The sequence below is a fragment of the Lissotriton vulgaris genome, chromosome 10 (assembly GCF_964263255.1).
Source record: "Lissotriton vulgaris chromosome 10, aLisVul1.2, whole genome shotgun sequence".
In the NCBI taxonomy this organism is placed as follows: domain Eukaryota; kingdom Metazoa; phylum Chordata; class Amphibia; order Caudata; family Salamandridae; genus Lissotriton; species Lissotriton vulgaris.
Window position 1 is genome coordinate 197,197,193 of NC_141698.1, and position 19,380 is coordinate 197,216,572.

At 48.4% G+C, this 19,380-nt stretch overlaps 1 protein-coding gene across 1 annotated transcript in view; it reads left to right on the plus strand.

Annotated features, from left to right (window-relative positions):
- The window catches only part of SMG1 (SMG1 nonsense mediated mRNA decay associated PI3K related kinase), a 1,828,328-nt gene extending 1,809,670 nt beyond the window's left edge, over positions 1-18,658 (plus strand). The window contains exons 62-63 of the mRNA XM_086940872.1: positions 10,504-10,610; positions 16,202-18,658. Of these exons, the coding sequence (XP_086796998.1) occupies positions 10,504-10,610; positions 16,202-16,279 (185 nt within the window). The 3' untranslated portion in view covers positions 16,280-18,658. The remainder of the gene's footprint in view (positions 1-10,503; positions 10,611-16,201) is intronic.
- The last annotated feature ends 722 nt before the right edge of the window (positions 18,659-19,380 follow it).

The window sequence follows — 19,380 nt, forward strand, 5'->3', positions numbered from 1 at the left end:
CTGTTCTCTCTCTAAATTGACACGTGTACCTTAGGTGCATTTACCAATTGGTACTGGGCCACCTTAGCAGTCCCTGTATCCAGGGCATAGGTGTACCCAGGGCCTACCAGGGGCTGCAGCATGTATTATGCCACCCCTGGCTGGCCATCTAAATCTGACACAACTGGCTGCACGACAGCTGGGGCAAGGTGGTGTAAACACCCTTTGCTTTAGATATAGTATTCCTATATCTAACCCTAAAATGGACACATGTATTCCTATCAGTCACTCCTATGGTAGGCCTTAACAATCCTGAAGGCAGAGTGCTTGGAATTATGTGAGATGGTGCTCCGGCATGAGCTGAGCCCGTCTGCAGCTTGCGGAACCAAGTCCTAATAGCTGCTCCATGATAACGCGTACCATATACTCTTAAGTGCCTTATAATCCTCGCGGTTATTTGCCAACTCTGGTATCGCTTTATCAAAACATGTCGAGTAAGGTGTCATACGAATTGGGATACTAACCCCTCGCCAATTCTGGAGACGGGGTTAGCATTCCACCCTTCTAGAGGGACACGACATGTATGTATCTGTGAACCCCGGTTAAAGCTTAATACAGCCTCAGCTCCACAAAATGGATGCTGCCACCACAGACACAAGTCTGACCTCCTGCTGCTAGGAGTCCTTCCAGCGAGGAGAGCTTGGACAAAGGGTTTCCTGTCAGGGGCGGTGCTAGCACCATCCCAGACAGGGTTTTGTGTATCCCAGGTAGGCAGGGCTGAGAGGAAGGTGACTGCAAGTGGCACCCCAGTGCTCACTGTGCATATGCCGGCTTGAACCATTTCCAGGGGCACACCAGCCCCTGAGCTGGGGAAAGTCCGGACAAGGGAGAGGGGTGTAACCACCCCCTCCTGGTCCCACCCATGGGCAGGACCTAGTCGCGTGCCAGCCCCTTTCATTAGTATAAAGGTAGGAGCGGGCCCCTTCCCAAATTAGATAATTCTGAATCTTGACTACTTTCCACGAAAGAACTCTTGAACATTTCTGAAGACTCTCCCTTGTGGCTAAGGAGTAGCCACCCTGCATCAGCGGGCACCATCTAAGCGCTTGCTGTTTGCTGTAAGTCCATCCTCCGGATCAAGACTGCCCAGCTTGACGAGACCCGGATTCCCTGGCATCTCTGACCTCTACCTGCATCATCAGCCCAGCTGAGATTCGTGGGTGTGACGAGACCTGAAGGGACGGGCCATCTTCAAAACTGCACGACGCTTATCCAGCACGACCGCCGAGGGATCCTCGAGTGAGTGCTTTGGGGTTTGAGAAGCCCTAACCCTGAGCAGCTCCAGAACCGAAGTCCAGCCCCCCAGCATCCACGAGATCTGCGTGGGGCCCTTCTGCTCTTTGCTGCTCACTGCGTTGTCCGGTCACTGGCCTGCTGGCTAGTGGCCCTCCTGACGACGAACCACGACGATTACACCGCTGGTCTGGTTGCTCCAGACTGGCCCTTGCTCCCTTCCAAGAGAGGAGCACCCCAGACCCTCCTGGTCCACTCCAGACGCCATCTTGAGTCCACCGCGTGGGCTTGACTTTGCCAAGGTTTGTTGCAGAGTGGTCTGCTTAATTCAGACACTCTGTTCATCACCACCTCCTTTTCTGAATCGTTTTTGGCCACTATAGGTGTGGCAGGGTATACTCAGACATGAGTCCCTTTCTCACTGCACCATCAGGATTCAAGCAAGCTGGGCCGAAGAAGGCTGAAATGCCAGAAACCGGTCCCCGGTAGCTTGTCTCCTTTCTGGTGAAGAATTGGCTTGTTAGTTTAGTTTGCCCTGTTCCCATGATGCACTGGGCCAGGGACAGACTGATTTGCATATAGCCAGGTTCTGAGCTGGGATGGTGCAGTGAGATAAATAACGGTGATGGATCAAGCCCTGATCTTTGGACTGGGTAAGAGTGGTCTGCTTAATTCAGTTCATCACCACCCCCTTTTCTGAATCCCAATCCTGGGTCCAGCACCGCCGACAGCAGACACCTTCATGGGACAGCTCGCACCTCCATCCTGGTCGCCGACAACGCCTCCTGGTCCGAGAGACTGCAGAGCCCAGCGTCGCCCACTCACCTGGTCGAGGTGACTTCATCCGGTGCCATCCTGGTGCCCACCTAATCACTGGCTAGTGATTAAGAACTGAGTCCCCTCTGCTTTCAGGTCGTCTCCATCACCGATCCAGGCTTGGATCCCATCGAACATCATCACTGGTCGCCTGCCAGCAACTTCTTCTTTCAGGCTCCATAGACTGTAACGAGGATTCCCGACGTCTTTTGAACCCTATGCAGCCGCAACCCCTGGGCTAGGTAACCTGAGCATTTCGGGGCTCCAACGTAGGTTCACTATCTAAGTGTCCAGATCCTTTTTAGTTTTCAGCCTATCTAGTCGGATTCGTCCGATAACTGTAACTTTACGAATACTAGTATCCATAGACTTTGTCCCGCATCCCGTGTGAGAGTGCACACTCTGCACCCGATCTCCCTAGGCCTCCTGCTCCTAACCTGAAGGTTCTGTAGTGTAGTCCTAGCGATCCTAAAGCCTCTGGATCTTGTTACTTACCTGCTAGTACTTCGCATTCCACTTTTAGTGTATATGGTTTTTCGTGCCCCTCGGGCATTTGTGTAAATTGTGCGACTTAAAGTATTTTCTTAAGAGTTTTGTTGTGTGCTTAGCTCCCTGACTCATAAAGAGATCAGGGTAGACTTGTTATAAATAAATATCCTTTTATTTTCATAACACTTGTGTGGTGTCCTTTCACTTGGTGTTCAAGGGGTATATGTGATGGTATAACAGCTGGCTTAACATGCCCTCTAGAGTTTAGCCTAAAGACTGCTCTTGTCCATGCTACTAGGATAGCTGGTCTATAAGGTTGACTCACAACCAATCATCAATAAGGGTCGTTTGGTATGATACACAGTGATCACTAGAATAGTGAGCACTATATATCAGGCCAACTTCTCACACTTGGTATAATTCTTTCGCCTGGCATGCATGGCTCGGCGGGAGCACGTGTGACGTGCACTGGGAGGGACAGGGAGCGACTGGCTACAGCAGGTGTTAGACAGGCTCACTCAGGTGAAGCTGAGCCATTTGTTGTGGGTAGTTTAAAAAGATGCCTGGTCGCGCTGTCTTGGGGGTGGGTGGGGACCACAGGTCAGACCCTTCTTCTGCCCCTAGTTGATCTCCATACACACAACCTGCCTCGTCCCGAACTGCTGCTCGAGTCTTGTGACAACTCGTGGCGGGCATCGCAGTATTCCAAAGCCTCTAATCCAGTTAATTTGGGATTTCCAAACTGGTGATAAGAGTTCTTTTCTTGTTTTATCAAGGGGACTCTGTAAACTTAATTGCTCCTCAACATCTGTGTGCATTTTGAGGTCTCGATTCAGCAACACGCTTTCTCGCACACCAAAGGTCATTTCATCATATCACCTCAGTTTTAAAACAACATCCTACTTCCGCTTTCACCATGCCTCCCATTACAAACTACTTTATTTCAATCTGACCGTTCAGATAAATCAGCGTTCCTGCTGCATAAGAAATGTATAAACTAAAAAGGGACTATGACGTGTGCCTCCCCGATGGTCGGGCTTCAAATAAAAAATTCTCAAGGATTCATCTGTAAAAAGAAATTCTCTTCATAAGCTGCCAGGTGATTAAATAATCTGTTCGAGCCATATGAGCTGCAGATTACACACTATGCATAAAGAGCCACCTAGTGTTGGGCCCGGAGGCTTGCAGTTTGTCTTGTTGTAGAAAAGTCTTTCGGAGTCACGGGATAGGTGACTCCTCCTCAGGATGATACTGCACATGGGCATCGGCTCCATCCCCAGATAGTTTTTTTCCGCTACCGGGCTCGGATGTGTTTCCAGCGCTCCGTGTTGGAACCGATTTCCTTCGGCGCGCAATCCTCACCGAACTACAAAACTTAGTTTCGAACGCTTTCCAGTCGACGCTAATCTTCAAACATCGAGGATCTCGATTCCGGTCATCGTCCACGGCCTTCTGGCCTACCTAGGCCTCAACTCCAGCTCATGGAAAGGACGCCATTTAAGAAGTGTCCTCAATGTGGGTCGAAGTTTCCCCACACTGACCTGCATGAGGTGTGTAACCTCTGTCTCTCTCCGGAGCACGAGGCGAAAGACTGTTCAGCTTGTGCCTCTTTCCACTCCAAAAAGACTATCCTGGACCGAAGAGCGAGGAGAACAATGGCTCAAAGATCTTCAGCTCCGATTCCAGACGACATCTTCGAGGAAGGAGTCAGCATCCCAGAACAGCACACCGTCAACAGCAGCTCCGAGGCAGAAGATTCCGATGTCAAGGACATCACTCCAGCGCAGCGGGTCATAAGTAAGACCGTCGACCCGACCCCTCCTCTACACAGAAGGCCCCGGTCACACCCTCGCCCTCCAGCTCGGGTGCACACCGGCAAACGGCTTCTACTGCCCCACCTTCGGGCCTGGCTAAGAAGCTAACCAAGCCTTCAGGTGACTCGAGCTCAAGTCGACCTTCACACGGTGCCGGCGCACACACACTGGCACTGAAAAAGACAACGGCCTCGACAGCCAAGCCATCAGCGCCGAAGCACACCACTACTCCTTCGGCATCGAAACCCAGACTGGAACCAAGCAAGTCCGCTTCGGATTCCAAGACCCCACCGGAACCAAAAAGATCGGATCCAAAAAGTGTGCCGGAACCGAAAAACACTCGGAACCGAAAAAAGCTTTGGAGCCGAAAAAGAGGGCTGCCTCCCGAGTGAAAGACATTGCCAAGAAACCAAAACTGGCTATCTCGGTGCACAAGGCTCCCTCCGCACCAAAAGATCAACTCCCTGCTGTGGATTTATCCTGGCCAGACCCTGCTCAAAAGACTCTGGCGAAGGACCCAGTCACTGGACACTTAGTTTTGGCTCCAAAAAAGCGACTACTGGCCACTCCAGCTCCGCATTCAAAGAAGGACATGGCTACCTCTCCCTTAAGACCGCCTTCCCCTTCTCCCTCGCCTGTACCATCACCACCACAGCATTCTCCAGCATCCCCTATCACACCACACAGGGATGATAGCTCTGACGATATGGGGGTAACACACCTGATCCAACAACGCCCACAGGATCCCCAGACCCGTGGGACAATTATACCACCCCAGATGTCCCAAATGTCCCTCAGGATGACATATACCCTTCAAGGCCTTCCCCACCAGAAGACACTATAGAGTTTAATGAATTAATTCACAGGGCTGCACATTATCATGGGGTAGATATTTATACAGACCCTGTTGAGGAAGACTTCCTGATGGATACATTTGATAATGCACAAAGATCTTCATCCATCTTGCCCATGCTCAAAGGAGTGATCAAGCATGCTCCTGAAGTCTTCAAAGACCCAGTCAGAACTTGGGTCATTAACCCTCAGATAGAGAAAAAATATAAAGCTGCCCCATCAGACCCAGCATATATTAAAGGCCCAGTACCACTAGACTCACTTGTAGTTTCCAACGCACGCAAGAGAGCAAACTCACAAACATCTGGTGAGGCTGCACCACCAGACAAGGAGTCCAAGCTATTTGACGCATCAGGCAAAAGAACAGCGTCCCAAGCAGCAAACATGTGGCGTATCGCCAATACACAGGCACTGTTAGCCAGATATGACAGTGCACATTACGATGAGCTAGAGTCACTTATGAGACACCTCCCTGACAAGTACAAGGATAGAGCAAACCAGCTCATCCAGGAGGGTAAAAACATCACAAACACCTCTATTAGGTGTGCCCTTGATGCAGCGGAAACGGCCTCTAGGGCAGTTAACACCAGTGTCCAGCTACAAAGACACGCCTGGCTGTGCATATCGGGGTTCAAACCCGAGGTACAAAGTGCCATTCTTAACCAACCCTTTGACGAACAACACCTATTTGGACCCGAGGTAGATGTATCATTAGAGAAAATGAAGAAAGATACAGACACTGCCAAATCTATGGGAGCCCTGCAGTCGCAGGCTCCCAGACTTTCATTTCGTCCCTCAAACTATCGAGTTGCCACCAGGGGATACACTTCAGACACCGCTACTACCTCGTACAAAGCCCCTACACAGTCTACCTACAGTAAAGGCTACCAAAAGGGTGGGTACAGGGGTAACAATAACAAAGGCAGAGGCAAAAATAACAACTCCCGCTCTGCCTCTATCCCTGCCCAATGACTCCCTTCCCCTTCCCCCACCTCATTCCACTCCTGTCGGGGGAAGACTTCAACAGTACCTGCCAGCCTGGGAAAACATCACAACAGGCAGGTGGGTGCTCCAAACAATTTAATCAAGTTATTGTCTGGGACTAACTTCTACCCCCCCCCCCCCCCCCCCCCAAACATCCCTAAGACCCATCCTAGACCTCAGACCTCTAAACTTTTACATACAGTCGGATCAATTTCATATGGTCACACTACAGGTCCTCCCATTACTGGTACTAAACGACTTCCTTGTCACTCTACATCTCAAGGACGCCTACTTCTATATTCCCATCCACGCAGCACACAGAAAACATCTCAGATTTGTGCTAGACGGACAACACTACCAGTTCAAAATGCTCCAGTTCGGGGTCACAACAGCACCAAGGGTGTTTACCAAATGCCTAGCAGTAGTAGCAGCACATCTAAGAAGACCGCACATTCACGTCTTCCCATATCTGGACGACTGGCTCATAAAAGCCAGCTCATACGGACAGTGTGTGCAAACACTCAAGTCACTATTCAACTGCTTCACAACTTGGGATTCACGGTAAATCACGTCAAATCGCATCTGCACCCCTCGCACGTACAACAATATCTCGGCGCTACAATAAACACCCAACTCCTCGGACGTTGATACGACTCCCATGCGGCGTCAGTCGACGCCGGTGCCTACGCCTCCTTTTATGCAAGAGGTTGACGCTCCTTTGGACTCCCCTGATCTGAGGTAATTTTGGTCCATGGTGCAGGTACCTTGTGTGGCGTGGCCTCCGAATCAGCCTCCGGCTCCTTCACTTTTGCTGTCTAGTGGACGGGTTAGTCTCCAACTGTCTCCTACTGATGGTTTATTGTCCCCTCACCGGATGGCAACTGAAGCTAGTGCTGCCTAAGCAAGGGCTATTTACAGAACGGCAGCTATTATTTGTTTTCAGACCCCGTGTTTCCCTGCCTTCTGATCCTTTGTTGGATCTTTTCCATATGGAGCCGGTTGAGGTGGACCCTTTGCTGCCCCTTAGGGCATCTTTGTTTGACATCATCCTGGGCACATGGGCGAGGTCTTCCTGTGGTGACCCTGTTGATCGGGCCATAGCTCGTCGACACCGTCCTGCCCCGGATGATCTGCTCTGCCTATCCCTTCAACCTAGAGTTCAGGGCCTAGTTGTTCAGGCTGCTTTTGAGTCTTCCTCCGCCTTGCCACTGTTACCTCCCACCAGGGACTCTAGGTGGTTAGACACATGTGGTCGCCAACTTTTCGCCTCTGCCAGTGCTGGCATCCGCGCATTGAATATGGCATGCATGTTCGCACGCGCACCCTATACCCTTAGGGACTTGGACGAGAACCACCTTCTTTCTATTCCTGAAGGCCCGCGGGGAGAATTGATCTGCTCTCTGCATGATGGCAGGGGAATGGTGCCATTTTCCCTCCGCTCCTCCCTTGATGCCACGAACTTGGTGGGACGAGCTCTTGCTTGGTCTGTTGCTTTGCGACGCCATGCTTGGCTGCGCGACAGTCATTTCCTGGACAATGTTCGGGATGTTCTTAGAGATCTGCCTTTCAATGGCATGGACCTTTTTGACAGCCACGCAGAATCAGCAGTCTCCCGCCTCATGTCTGGCTACCGTGACTCTTGCGGCACGTCTTTTTGCCTTATGAGTAGTCTTTTATTCTGCGTAGGCGATGTTGCCTTGTTGGTTTGATTTTCAGACATTCTTTAAGTAGCACCTGGATAGTGTAAGTGGTTGTTCCGCCATCTCAGTACTCGTTCAGTACATCCAGACGGCTGGTTCTGTCTTTCCTTTCAGTCCTCTGAATGTGTGCTTTGCCCAAGAGGACTCCCCTCGCAGGGGTTAAGACTTACCCTATGTGGGGTATTTGCGGACCATTGGGTAACTGCCTTAGCCTTGGTACGCTCCTATGAAGTCTTCCTTACGGACATCCTTCTAGGGGTCAGGCTGTTCTCTTTTTCTGCCGTTAGCACCTCTCTTGCACTTCGGTTGCAATTGGCTCCAGTTGTCTGTAATGATTCTAGGCCTAGGCATGGGTTCTTTGCTGTGCGGCCTTACCCTCGCCTTCCTTGATGAGGTACTTATGTTTTTCAGCATTGCAGTGATCCCCTGGTCTATAATGGCTGCTCTTCTTTTGCCGGCCTCACTCTCTCTGGACCCTTGTTCCCTTCACCTCAGGCGCTGTTCTTTCATGGCTGACGCCCTGTCCTTGATTTGCAAGGGACAAATGCCGCCATGCGGATTGACGAAGCAGTCACTGGATCGCCGCGGAAGCAAGAAATTGTCCTACGGCCCAAAGTAGAAATAGCCCCCCGAGGGTATATAACGCAGAAGTGTTGCAGCACACGAGGGATAATCAGAATTCATAAGGCTGTGAACAACTGGGAAGGAAAGTACTAATACCAAAAACATACAAAAAGGGAAGATGGTCAGAACAATACACATTGAGGTTTAAAGACCTAACCAGTCGAGTGTAAAATAAGACTTGTGGACCGGCGACTGCTGGAAAACAGATAAAAATAAAAAGACAGAGCCCTTAGGAGAACCTGAGAAGTGAAATCAGCGGGTTCGAAACGCGTCGGCACATAACGGAAATAGACATCAATTGCTTAAACAGACCAAAGAATTGATTTATGGTCTTTCTTTAAAATTCTTTTTGCATTTGTCTGCTGTTTATTTAAACCTTTAGTCCAAAGCACGACTTTTTGTCTTAAAGAGAGTGTGTGTAGTAAAACACGCTGTATGAAGATACATTATTTGTGTATATATCAATAAGTATTTGTGTATATATAAATGTTGTATATTATATATGTTGTTGAAATGTATTGTTTTTATGTGTAAATTGCAAAAACGTTCAGTGTCCTTTTCACACATGAAATAGTGAAAACAACTTGAAATAATAGAATAATAGTGTACGAATGAAATATACCCAATTAACCTAGAAGTATCACTTGGTTTTTTCCTCAAATTGGAGGATCTAGAGAAGTGTGTAGTTGGTAATTGTGTTTTCATAACTGTTACCCATGGTCCAACCAACTACATGTCCCAGGACCTGACTCCTTGTTTTTTCAAATTTGTTGATACATAGGCATTTCATTATTTTACTCCTATGTCTCCATATAGATATGTAATTTTGTATATAGGGGATATTTTAGAGGTATTTGTATATCTCTAGTTTTTTTCCCTATGGATGAACTGAACTGACTGCCTTTATGACAATAGGTTCTAATATTGTCTTTTGACTTCTTTTTTATGTGAACATTTGTTTTTTTCCACGGGGTAGCATTTTCTCTGCACTGTTTACAGAACGATCCTGACCTTTTATGGTTTACAGGTGTTGTTCAGTGGCACAGCCAGCTGTTCTGGGTTTCACAGGTTTGAACATGCTGTTCGGGCTTGAGTATATAACCAAATAGTTATGGATGAAGTCTTATTGCTTGGGTAATATCTTCCCAAATGCTTTTATTGTCTTATAATTTTTTGCTACTGTGGTTCTGTACACAGTTATTGTGAGGTGAGAACTTAAAAAGCAGTTTTTTGATTTTAGTGACAGGGGTATGTTATTCCCATGGTTTAAATGTCTCGTGACTTTATTTACCTATGGCCCCTTCTTGGGGGCTTTATATGATGGGGTATGTTTCTGCTGACCGATATTAATAAAACATTCCGGTCCCTTCTCTTGTTCTGACCGAAGGTAAGTAACTTGGTCATTTACCCCATCTTTGTTTCTTTAAATTTTTCAAGACCTTTTATCTGGTCTGTCCCTTCTGGCTCCTACCCCTATTACCAGTCTTCTTGCTGTAAATAGAGATCTTTAGCATGAGGATGTATTTGGCTCAAGTGCTTTACGCAGGAATTTGCTTTTTTTATTGCAATAGGCCATTAATCCTGCTTCATGCAATCTTGTTATCTTCACTTTTGGTATTCATATTGTCAAATGTCTCATCTTCCCAATCATATATGTGCTTTTGTGTTAAATTATGCTTAACTTGTATGATATTAATATTTTTGTAAAACAACATTTAAAAAAAGTTTCATAATTCGGCGTATTTTGGAAAATGAAGGAAGATTCAGTCTTAGCGTCTCGCCTATGAATACTCACTTATCGTTTTCACAATTTAGCTGCCCTAAGCAAGTGTTTAATCCTCCTCTCCTTAAGAATGGCATTAGATCAACGAAATGCCTAGAAGTGTTATATGATGCTGGTTACCCAGATCAGCATACTCATTTTTGTGTTTCTTTTGGTGCTTGGATTTCAGCTGTGCAAGAAAGGAATTCATATGCAGTTAGTGTGTGGAAGCGAGTCAAAGCCAAGTTGGAGGGCAGAGATGTGGATGCCAACAGGAGGATGTCTGTTGCTGAACAGGTTAGTTTTATTTGTGCATTTCTTCACAGTTTAAATTACTTCTGCATAATTTAACAGACACAACCTGCAAGTTGTGTATTTTACTGTTAAGTGTGTATGTTTGTGGGAGGTTTTGGTAGTTAATAGGGGAATGTCTAGAAAGTAATTATTTTAGTAGTCAATCATCCTAGGGACATTTTCCCATGGTAGTCACTGAGTATCCACTTGGCGCACGTTATGCATTCTTTATTTCCCTTCTGTATTTTATATACCCTTTTTTTTTTAAACTCGGAGAACCTAGCTTTACAAACCATGGAAACATGATTAGTGGTGAACTGTTTCAACCTGTGTATCATGGTGCAGGTACATTGAAGGGAGAAAGCACAGATTCTTACCCGAACCCATAGCAAAACTTGTAAGACTATTAAATATGAAATATTGTACATGGTTAGGTATGTTCTGAATTGGTGTGAGAAACTATCACATGGCCCAATAGCAAAGTCTAGGCATTTTATCAAGAGAGCCGGTCAGCCTTCACTTGCCTCCCATGTCATAATGATGCCAAACTTCTGGTATCAACAAAAAGTGGGCTGAGAAGAATGGTGATTGACTTGGCTATATGTGGGTTGCGAAACAGTAATACTTAATAAAAAAGTAATTTTATTTAAAATAGTTCAGCTGAGAAAATCAGGCCCATCTCTAGTTCTCAAGCATCACAACTTGGTCAGATTTGTGGACTATTCAGCTTGAATAGTCATAAGAAAAAACTGTAAAAATATTTGAGATGTATGTAAATTAACCGTGTGAATATTCATATGAGATATTCTGACAGCCTGACCATTTGTGGCCCTCGGTGGTCAGAGATTTACACATCTTAAAGAGACACGCTGGTGATAGATTCCTTACCTTAGAATATCCCCAGGCGTCAGACTGGATCCGTAAATTTACCCCTGCGCGTCGGTAGGCGTCGTCCGCGGCTCCGTGTCCGTCGTCGGTGTCGTTAGCGCCGGAATGACGTTGTCGGAGTACTTAGACGCCGCCCATGCGCGCTGACGTCAGTTCTTCTTTTTTCCGCGCCAGCTAGCGCAGATCCGGAGAAGCTCTACCGCTAGTAATTTTTTAACTAATCTTTTTGATCTTTTTGATTATTTATTTCCATGAGCCGGCCCGTCTGTTAATCCTGCTTTACAGGAAACGGGTGACGAGGGAGATTGGGAGGGGTCTGAGGACCCTCTGGCACTGGAGTGCCAGTCTCAGCAGGACTGGACATATGAGCTTGGGGAGGCCAGTGGTATTGACACTTCGCCAGACACTGGATTTGTCTCCCCTCCGACCGTGGCTTCGGAGGAGGGGTCTACTTATAGTGTAGTGTTGACGAGGGCGGCCAAGGCCTTAAACCTTGAGCTCCCCGTCGCGGCCGTGAGGACTAACCACCTCACTGAGGTCCTCAAACCGCAGACAAGCTCCAGTGAGCCTCTGCTGCCATTCAATGAGGCCTTATGTGACGTTCTTGTGGGCACTTGGTCCAAGCCCACCACAGGTCCGCCTGTGGATAGGAACGTGGCCAGACGCTACCGCCCGGCCCCAGGCGACCCTTGCTTTTTGTCCACCCATCCCACCCCCGAGAGTCTGGTTATCCAGGCCTCCACTTTCCAGAGCGCATTCCCGTCGGCTCCGCCTGATCGGGAAACCAAGAGATATGAGCAGTTCGGGAAGAAGGTGTTCTCGTCCCTAAGCTTAGGGCTGCGGTCTGTCAATACCGTCTGTCTCTTGGGCCGCTACACACACACCCTGTGGGACTCGGTCGCGGACGTACTGCCACAATGTCCGGAGGAGGTCCGGGCTAAACTCGCCCAAACCCTTGTGGAGGGCCGAGATGCAGCGTGATATTCCATCCGGTGTGGACCACGGACTCACTGGGCAGGGCGATGGCAACGACGGTGGCGGTTCGTCGCCACGCCTGGTTGAGGTCCGCCAACTTTTCGGCCGATGTCCAGGCCACACTTCTGGACATGCCGTTTGATGGCCGTCGCCTCTTTGGCGACAAGGCAGACCATGCGCTTGAGCGTTTTAAGGACTCCAGGGCTACGGCCAAGTCCTTGGGCCTCTCGGCCACACGCGGGCAATCGGGTGCCTTTCGCTCCTTTCGTGGCCAAGGAAGGGGCGCCCCCACACGTGCCGCCAGCCACGCGACGCAGAATGTTCAACAGCGCGGTGGCGGCCGTGGAAACCGCTGTAGCGGTGGTCGGGGACAAAGGCGAGGCCAGTCCACACCTCCCTCCGCAGCCCCCGCCTCAAAACCTTCCGAGTTTTCAGGCCCATGTGACGCCGGTGGGAGGCAGGGTTCGCCATCACCTCTCCCACTGGCGCACTGTCACATCGGACAGGTGGGTGCTGCAAATCGTCCGAAGGGGCTACTCCCTCCCCTTCGAGGCGACCCCTCCAGCCATGCCACCGCAATTCCACCGCGTGTCGGGGGATCACTTGCACCTTTTACAAGAGGAAGTCACGGCCCTCTTGGCCAAGGGGGCCATTGAGCGCGTTCCTGGGCCGAAAGTAGGGTGTGGTTGTTACTCTCACTACTTTCTGGTACCCAAGAAGGGCAAAGGGGGCCTACGCCCTTTCTTGGACCCACGAGTGTTCACGAAGGTGATGGCGGTGGTCGCAGCTCATCTGCGCAGGTTAGGGGTGTCAGTCTTCCCCTACCTCGACGACTGGTTGTTGAAGGCGGGCTCGCCCCAGACAGTCGTCAGCCACCTCCAGACTACGGCTGACCTCCTGCACTTGCTGGGGTTCTCCATCAACGTGCCGAAGTCGCACCTGTGTCCCTCTCAGAAGCTCCTCTTCATTGGAGCGGTTCTCGACTCAGCGCAGTTTCGGGTTTACCCACCCGAACAGCGGGTTCGGGATATACAGGCTCTGATTCCAATCTTTCAGCCTTTATCCCGAGTCTCGGTCGGGTTGACGCTGAGGCTTCTGGGGCTGATAGCCTCCTGCATCCTTCTGGTGCATCACGCCCGGTGGCGGATGCGGGCTCTGCAGTGGGACCTGAAGTTTCAGTGGGCCCAGCATCAGGGCAACTTGTCCGATCATGTCTTGATCTCGGAGGGCACTGTGAGACAACTGCAGTGGTGGCTCACGGACCGCGATTGGTTCAGTGGCAGATCCGTCTCCCTACCCCACCCGGAGCACGATGTTGTGACGGACGCGTCCCTCCAGGGCTGGGAAGGCCACATGGGAGAGGCGGAGATCAGAGGCCTCTGGTCTCCGGCGGTGTCCCGGCTCCATATCAACCTTTTGGAGCTGCGGGCGATTCGTCTAGCACGGAAGGCATTCCTCCCATCTGTCTGGGGAAGTGTAGTGCAGGTGTTCACGGACAACACTACTGCCATGTGGCTCTGCGCCTCTGGCAGTGGCTGGAACATCAGGGCGTGACCCTGGTGGTTCAACACCTGGCAGGCTCTCTGAATGCCAGGGCGGACGAGCTCAGCCGTCGGTACATGATGTATCACGAATGGCGTCTGAACTCGGACGTGGCGCAAGGCCTCTTTCAGCAATAGGGAGAGCCTTGGTTGGATCTATTCGCCACAGAAGAGAACGCGCAATGTCATTAGTTCTGCGCGTTGGAATTTCCAAGGCGGCACTCGCTCGGAGATGGTTTTCGTCGCGAGTGGAGTTGCGGTCTATTGTACGCCTTTCCGCCGATACCACTTCTGCCCGAGTGCTGAAGATCAGGCGCGACCGGCCCAGGTTATCCTTGTGGCTCCGGACTGGGCACGAAGATACTGGCATCCCGAGCTACTCAGCATGTCAGTCGATCCCCCGATTCGTCTGCCTCTTCGGTAGGACCTTCTGTCGCAGCAGCAGGGGACGGTTCTGCACCCGAATCTGTCCAGTCTCCACCTACAAGCTTGGAGAGTGAGCGGCGGCAGTTGAGGCCATTTCACTTGCCTCCCGAAGTCTGTGATATCATTCTGGCAGCCAGGCGTCCCTCCACAAAGTCCGTATATGCCTGCAGGTTGAACAGATTTGTGGCATGGTGCACAGCAAAGGCTGTGGACCCACTCTCTGCACCCCTTTCTGAGGTTCTCCTCTTTCTTCTTTCTCTTGCCCTGCAGGGCTCTGCTCTGGACACTCTCAAGGGGTACCTTTCTGCCCTTTCCGCCTTCTTACGGCTACCTGATCAGCCTTCCTTGTTCAAGTCCCCCATTGTAAATAGGTTTTTGAAGGGCATTTCACACATGTTCCCTTCGTGATGCCCCAGTGGGACTTGAATCTTGTGCTTACTTACCTCATGTGTGCTCCCTTTGAGCCGCTCCATAACTGTCCTCTCCGTCTTCTTACTCTGAAGACTGCTTTCCTGGTTGCTATCACCTCTGCCAGGAGAGTGAGTGAGCTCCAGGCTCTTTCTTCTACACCTCCTTTCCACTCTGTCCATCCGGACAAGGTTGTGTTGCGAACAAGACCTTCCTTCTTGCCCAAGGTTGTCACGGCCTACCACATTGGGGAGTCCATTACTTTGCCCACCTTCTTTCCGCCTCCGCATCCCTCGAAAGAGGAAGAGAGGCTCCACCGTCTGGACCCAAAACGTGCGCTCTCTTATTATCTAGATCGCACACGCCAGTTCCGGGTGGATGACCAACTCTTCGTTGGTTAGGTGGGCGCTAAGAAGGGAAAGGCGGTGCACACGAGGACCATCTCGCGGTGGATCATCTTGTGTACCCAGGCATGTTACTCCATGGCCAAAAAGGAGCCCCCTGCTGGATTGGGCTCATTCTACTCGGGCCACGGTGACTACAACTGCTCTGGGCCGAGGAGTGCCCTTGCAGGACATTTGCCTGGACAGCCAAGTCCGGTGGGATGGCTTCTTTGGCCGTTCCGTCCTCCAGGACTTTCTGGTGTGATTATTGGTTCGCAGTCCCACCACCGGGGTTGGTATTGCTGGGGTATCTATTCTAAGGTAAGGAATATATCACTAACGTGTCTTTTTCAGATGCACAAGTTACTACTTGTGTAACGATATATCTGTAAGAGACATTAGTTAGTGATAGATTCCTTACCGACCAACCCATTCTCCCCGTTCTGCGAACCGATATCTAGGGTTAAGGTCATCCCCTTTCAGGGCCCTAGTTTCATGGCACCAGTGTTGGTTCTATCATGGCTCTGCGTATCTGGCACGGAAAAGCCGTGTATCAGAACTGACGTCAGCGCGCATGGGCGGCGTCTAAGTACTCCGACGACGTCATTCCGGCGCTAACGACGCCGACGACTGACGCGGAGCCGCGGACGACGCCTACCGACGCGCAGGGGTATTGCTACGCAAACATTTCCGGATCCAGTCTGACGCCTGGGGATATTCTAAGGTAAGGAATCTATCACTAACTAATGTCTCTTACAGATATATCGTTACACAAGTAGTAACTTGTGCATCAGGATCACCTTTCCTACTATAGAATATGATTTGCATGGTGGGTCTTGCCTTTACATGTATGTGAGCCACTTTTGTAAAGTGTATCGGATTATAACAATTTGATTAAAGCTTACCCTGATGGACCTTGTGTTTCCTTCAAGGTGATAATGTTTTCTAAACCTTTACCAAATTCTTTTTTTAGGTTGATTATGTGATTAAGGAGGCAACAAATCTAGATAACTTGGCTCAGCTGTATGAAGGGTGGACTGCCTGGGTATGAAAAGGAAGACTGCAGATCAGTCTGGATCAGCCAGGTCAGACGTCCACCAGAATCAACTCGGCCTCAGGCATCTACAGTAAAGCCGCGCCACAGTCGGTGGCGATGCATTCTGGGGCTTAATCTGAGGTAACCTAGGAAATCCAGGTGGAGTGGGAAACGAATCCCGCAGGATAGCTGCACTCGGGGATATGCCAAACATAATGGTCTGTAACCCCCAGGGTCCAGTGAAGAAGCTCACCGTCGGGATAGCTCGAATGTCTTTCTGCTACAGAAGAACTGCAAATGTGTCAGGGGGTTGGCCGCAGAAAGGAATTAATGTTTTGGAGACGGCAAGAGTGATATGGAACTCGACTCCTCGTGACCCTGTGTACCATTCAGGAAATTCAAACCCCTGTTATAAGAGCAACGAGATGGCGCCGTCAAGAAATCACAGGGAAGGAAGATTTGACGCGATAGGTTATTGTGGTACTCTTGTTGCTTGGCAGCAGCACTGGTTAAGGTAACCAGCAACAGTGGGGTGGAAAGGCTAGGTGACACAGTATGGACGTTGAACATTCACAAAGCGGCAAAGCTGTGTAACAGAAACACTACTTGTGATGGACTTTCAAGATGAAGAAAGAGATTTTTGTTTGTTTTTTTTCCTCCAGAAATTCTTCTAGTTAAGAGCATTTCGAAATTTGCCTTTATTTCAAGCCTTGCATTTCACAAGCTCGTTCAACTCCCAGCTTAGTTTGTTTTGTAATTGGAAAAGTTCCAGCTGTACCAAAATAGCTTTCAAGGATTACTTTCGAATTTAGATGATCAAATGCAATTTGGTTATTTTTGTTACTCATGTCCTGTAATTGTATCATGTACAGTTTCCGAAAGTACCGTCTCTGTGCATTTGAAAGAATTGAACCTAAACAGGCATTTGATTTAATGTGCACTTTCCCGAGTTTGCAGTGTACATTTTTCATTTGTAATTTGCATTTGTCCCTGATATCTCATTCTACTGTGATTGCTGACGTTTACTTCCTAAGAGTAGCTCTTCCAATGTAATCTTTACCTTTTTTAAGCCAGCATAGTGTCTAGTAGAGTTTTACATTGTTGCCGACGGATAAACAATAAAGTGAAGTTTTGGTGGAGGTAGAGTGATATGCTTTTTAATTCACATGGTTAGTAATTTTTTGGTTTTAGGTCTTTAATTTTGGTGCCTCCTCGCTACCTTTTAATATTCTGGTACAAGTAAACTGAAAATACATGCAAGCATCATCAGACTTGCATCTAAAGAATTTGTAAACCCATTTGCTAAGTTTTCTTTTTTTTCTGTTTTGTAGATTTTGTAATTATGCCTTTTTAAGTAAACACGTGGCCAGGTTTTATTCAAAACTCATATTTTAAACTCGTGTTTCTATATTCTGTTATTCAAGTCTAGGTTTTCTTTTACCTGGCCCCATAAAATGCACATTTAACGGAGACCGTTTTGAGGCCTCCCTCCCCACCCGACCTATGATTGGGGGACTGGGAAGAACGTCTGGAAAATAGTTTGTATGGCCAATGCACTCGATAGGCAAACATTTTAATTCCAAAGATTGCATACATACACGTTCACATGTACTGCTATCTTCAGGTCAATTCCTTTACCTTCCCTGTAGTTCCTCCGAACAGCCTCCCAATTAAACAGTTTTCACTTAAACCACTCAGTCCCTCCCCCACTCTATTGAGTTCAGTACTACAGTTTGAGCATTCATTATCAAACGTCTAGTCCTTAACTACATACAATAAATATATAAAAATGGTGTTCTTCTGCCTGATCTTATGCAGTCACAAGTGTTTTTTAAACATCGCCAATGAGCAACTAATTACATAAACTGGAAAGCAAAGCACAGAAAAACATGCCCTTATTACAAATGGCAACAAAATGTAGTTTCGCTGTTAAAACTTTGAGTACTACCCCTATTCCTTGACACGTGCATTCTGTCGTCCTGGGCACACTTAGTGTCTGCCAATACGTGCCAGTTTCTGTGTATTCAAAAGTAAATGGTTGCAGCTTTAACATATTTGATCTCGCCTGCCTTGACCATATAGTCTACTTTGGGAAAGACAGTATATGCTGTAATGAAAAATGCAGGATGTTTGTTTCTCAGGAGACAGGACGCGTAAGTTGTTGCAGTGCCATTTTACTTTGCTTCGTTTATGAATATTTTTATTGAAACAATTTGTAGAAATACCAGAGAGGAACAGCATTGCACGTTTTATTTCTTGGAAGCTGTGATGACTCGTGTGCTCCCAGGAATCTCATGTATTAAGCAACTTCTGTCCAGGAGGGAAAACACCTGCACAGAAATTGGTTCTTTATTGCATACTTGAATAAAATGGAATAAAATATTGATAGCTGTGGCGTTCTGTTTGTGTGATTGCTTTTTCCAGTGTTTGTCTTTTGTACTGTAAAACAGCTAACTTATATATTCATGTTGTACGCTTGTCCCTCTGCAAATTATTCACCTCAGATCTTTCCTTAGACATATGTGATCAGATAACATATATTGCACTTGAGCAGTTTTGCACCACCGCTTCCAATAGCTACTCCCCGCTGGTATAATCCTTAGGTTGAACTTTTGCAGGACTGAGAGCTCACCGGTGTTGGGTAACACGGTGCAAATCAGACCTCATATTCACGAGGCTCCAATAGGAGTAATGAAGCCGTCTGTTTTTTTCAGGTTATTTGGACGGTTTTCTGTCTGAAATGTACATTTGCTCCAACTTCATCCTCACCAAATTTTTCCGGCTTCAAGCCCTGTGTAAAACGCTGATGCCAAATGGTGGGTACTATCACAAACTTGGTAATTGAGGTGCCACGGAAAAAAGGCATGATGAGAGCATGCTCGAGTTTTGTTCTATTATGCACCCCAAAGAGATTAGACATAGAGTAGCTAAAACATTTATGGAGGAGGCTGGCTCAAAGTCGCGATTTAGAACCTATCTAGAAGTCGTTCAACATTTAGAAGGTGACCTTTCCTGGTCCAGGGTTTTGACTCTTTGTCTAAGCCCATACCAATTCTTGAAAAGCTTCAGCCTAGGCAGTTTTTTTCCTACATGTGGTGCCTCAGCTGGAATAGGTA